Source organism: Nematolebias whitei, chromosome 13, assembly GCF_014905685.2.
Source record: "Nematolebias whitei isolate Nwh7 chromosome 13, NemWhi1, whole genome shotgun sequence".
In the NCBI taxonomy this organism is placed as follows: Eukaryota; Metazoa; Chordata; class Actinopteri; order Cyprinodontiformes; family Rivulidae; genus Nematolebias; species Nematolebias whitei.
This window is the reverse complement of record NC_056510.1, coordinates 44,153,412-44,156,703: the sequence shown is the minus strand read 5'-3', so window position 1 is coordinate 44,156,703 and position 3,292 is coordinate 44,153,412. Positions and strand designations below refer to the sequence as shown.

The 3,292-nt window shown below is 37.8% G+C and overlaps 1 protein-coding gene across 1 annotated transcript; it reads left to right on the top strand.

Moving 5' to 3' along the window:
* Positions 1 to 886: 886 nt before the first annotated feature.
* ttf2 (transcription termination factor, RNA polymerase II) lies at positions 887 to 2,166 on the top strand (the record flags this gene model as incomplete). The annotated part of the gene is given in 3 exon segments (XM_037686727.1): positions 887 to 968; positions 1,800 to 1,907; positions 2,012 to 2,166. Coding segments are annotated over 3 exon segments (345 nt in total), but the record flags the coding sequence as incomplete, so codon positions are not given.
* Between the last annotated feature and the right edge of the window lie 1,126 nt (positions 2,167 to 3,292).

The following is a 3,292-nucleotide window of genomic DNA, read 5'->3' as shown; positions in this document are numbered from 1 at the left end:
TCGTGTTCGTACTTTTCGTGTTCGTACTTTTCGTGTTCGTACTTTTCATGCTCGTACTTTTCATGCTCGTACTTTTCATGCTCGTACTTTTCATGCTCGTACTTTTCATGCTCGTACTTTTCGTGTTCCTACTTTTCGTGTTCCTACTTTTCATGTTCCTACTTTTCATGTTCCTACTTTTCATGCTCCTACTTTTCATGTTCGTACTTTTCATGTTCGTACTTTTCATGTTCGTATTTTTCATGTTCGTTCTTTTCATGTTCGTACTTTTCATGTTCGTACTTTTCATGTTCGTACTTTTCATGTTCGTACTTTTCATGCTCGTACTTTTCATGCTCGTACTTTTCATGTTCGTACTTTTCATGTTCGTACTTTTCATGTTCGTACTCTTTTGTTGACCAACATTTCTAAATATCTTTTTTTTTTTTTTTGGTCTTAATATTTTAATGTTCTGAGATACTAAATTTGTGGTTTTCATTAGTTGTCAGTTATAATCATCAACATTAAAATAAACATTTGAAATACATCAGTCTGTGTGTAATGAATGTAATGTAATGTAATGTACAAGTTTCATTCTTTGAATGGAATTAGTGAAATAAATCAACTTTTTCATGATATTCTAAGTTTTTGAGCAGCACCTGTGTATATAAGCCGCGGGTGTTCATGTTGTAACTAGTGGCAGCTGGTGGAGTTTTCTCCGGGGGGTGTATGTGTGTTATAACTCTAAAATAGACAGATAACCTGTTTGACCTCAGTAACCTTCCTGTTGTATTTGTATATTGTCCAAAGATGCTGCTTTTGTAAGTTATTTCTTTAATGTTTACATTATTCTCCTTTTTTGAGCTATTGTGCTTTTCAATAACACTTTTTGTTTTTGTCTGCTCAGGTGTCACTTCTGCCCCATCAGAGGAGAGCTTTGGCTTGGCTGCTCTGGAGGGAAGCACAGAATCCCTGTGGAGGAATTCTAGGTAACATTTATTTGATCTTTTGATTCTGATTATAGTGGCACAGGGCTGGGCCATATCATATCGTTCACGACAGTACCAGTAAAAGAAAAAGCTTAAATTATATCATGATGTGCTAATTTCATGACGTAAGTACGTCAGTGTTTCCCCTACTATTATACAAGCGGGGTGCCTGCCCCGTTAACAGAACCGAGCGCACTGAACTGAACTACCGAACTGAACTTTTTTTAGTTTTTATATAATACTGCAAAGCAACATGTCAAGTTTTGTCAAATAAGTAACTATGATTTCTGTTTGTTTGTTTTTTATATCACAAAATGTATCGTTATCAGAATACTCCTAAATATCACAATATTATATGTGAGCCATGTCGCCCACCCATAATAGTGACCCCTTGATCCCAGAAAGGAAGAAGCGGGTCAAGATACTGGATGGATGTAATTTTTATTTAAATGTGCTGGTATATATTATTTCATTTTATTTTACTCAGTTATATGAATTGCCTACGTCTATATTTTAAACAATTTATTTGTCAGTAAATCACTGAAGTCCTTTTTTACATATAAAAAACCTTCCACAAGATTTGTTTCCATCTTCATCTAATTAATTTATTTTTCCAAAATGATCAAGTACAAAAAGTAAGTTGAAATGAAAAGTAAGCTTAGACAGAAAACGATAAATAACAAAAGTCAAAACAAACTACCCATCATGTCACTTTCTCTCAGGCTTTTTGTTGTGTATCATTGAAGCGCAGCGCCTTCATTCTTTATTATTAGGAATTTAATTCTAAGTCCTTATTCTAATGTTGCACTTTTTATTCCTTGTTGAGTTCAGCGGATGATATGGGTTTGGGAAAAACCCTCACTATGATTGCTCTCATACTGGCAAAGAAGATGAGAGCAGAAGAAAAGGAGAATCTGGAGACCTGGCTGACTAAATCTGGTAACCAGAAGTTTTATCACTTTTTATTAGAATAATTACAGCCAAGCAGCCACGTAACTTTTACATCATTACGCAGTGCTTATTTTTTATTGTTTATCTTTCAGATTCTGACATAGTTGCCTCTAAGAGCACTCTGATCATCTGTCCGGCCTCCCTGATTCACCACTGGAAGAATGAGATCGACAGACATGTAAAGAGAGGAAAGCTAACGGTGTATCTGTACCACGGCACCAACCGCGAGAAAAGTGCCAGAGTGTGAGAGCCACACACACAAACACACAAAGTCAAGAATACCAGTAGTACATCTTCTTATTTCTCTTTAACCTAAATTGTAGTCGCATCATTTCCTTTGTAACCCTACACCATCCCTAAAAGCGTGGGCGTTACTTGTCCTGTTTGTCAGGTGTGGATAAGTGTGGGAAAAGAGCAGGTTCTCCTTAGTTCCCCGTTCTTTTTACTCACACATGAAAACCCCGCGCTGCACAGCTGAGCAGTGGTTAGCGCTGTCGTCTCTCAGCGAGAAGGTTGCAGGTTTTCATCCATTCAACCTTTATTTCTGCAGGTTAGTCCCGCTGAGCCTCTGGGACTCATTTACAAGAGAGACCTGATTTTAACAAGGAGTGATGACAACTAGGGACGCACGATATTGGATTTTTGGACAATATCCGATATGTTAAAACTTATTTGGACGATAATCGATGCCAATATTTTATATACGTTCCTTGGTCAGAACAAAGCATCTTATTTAGGATTATTTGCTACAAACATTGTGCAACAGCTGTAAAAGCTGGTGACATGTATTCAGTAACGGCCATATGATATGCAGAGCACTTTAACTTCTATTAAATAAAAAGTGTTGAATGTTATTTATTAGCAGTAGTCACCTGCGATGCTGTCTCACCTGTGGAGGCTTGTTCCAGGTTCCTATAGCTGCAGTGTGGATCCTCTGCACTCCTGTGCATGAAGGACAGACTTTTTAAGATCAGAGTTTTTATCCATTGTTCCGTAAGACTCATCATGCTAACGGGCTAACACGACGTCCAAATGTGTGCTGTGACTCTCACCCAACAAGTCGTGCTATCAGCTGTTATCTTCTCAATGATGTTGGAAACGACGGCTTGTAACTCTGGTAATGTTATGTTGACAAATATCTCCGACTGCAGACGATGTAGCGAGACTCAACGTAGTCCATAAATCTTTGAAATCCAATATCCTCAACGAAAAACCTTCCACACCGCCGACATTTTGAATTTTCCTCTCTGCTGTGATCAGATCAGGTAGGTGCACGTGACGTCATCGCGTTGTGCTGCCACTGCAGGCAAAACCAGTGCCTTTTATATCTGAATTATTTTAATGGAATGTCCGATATTGAAATTTAACGTTAA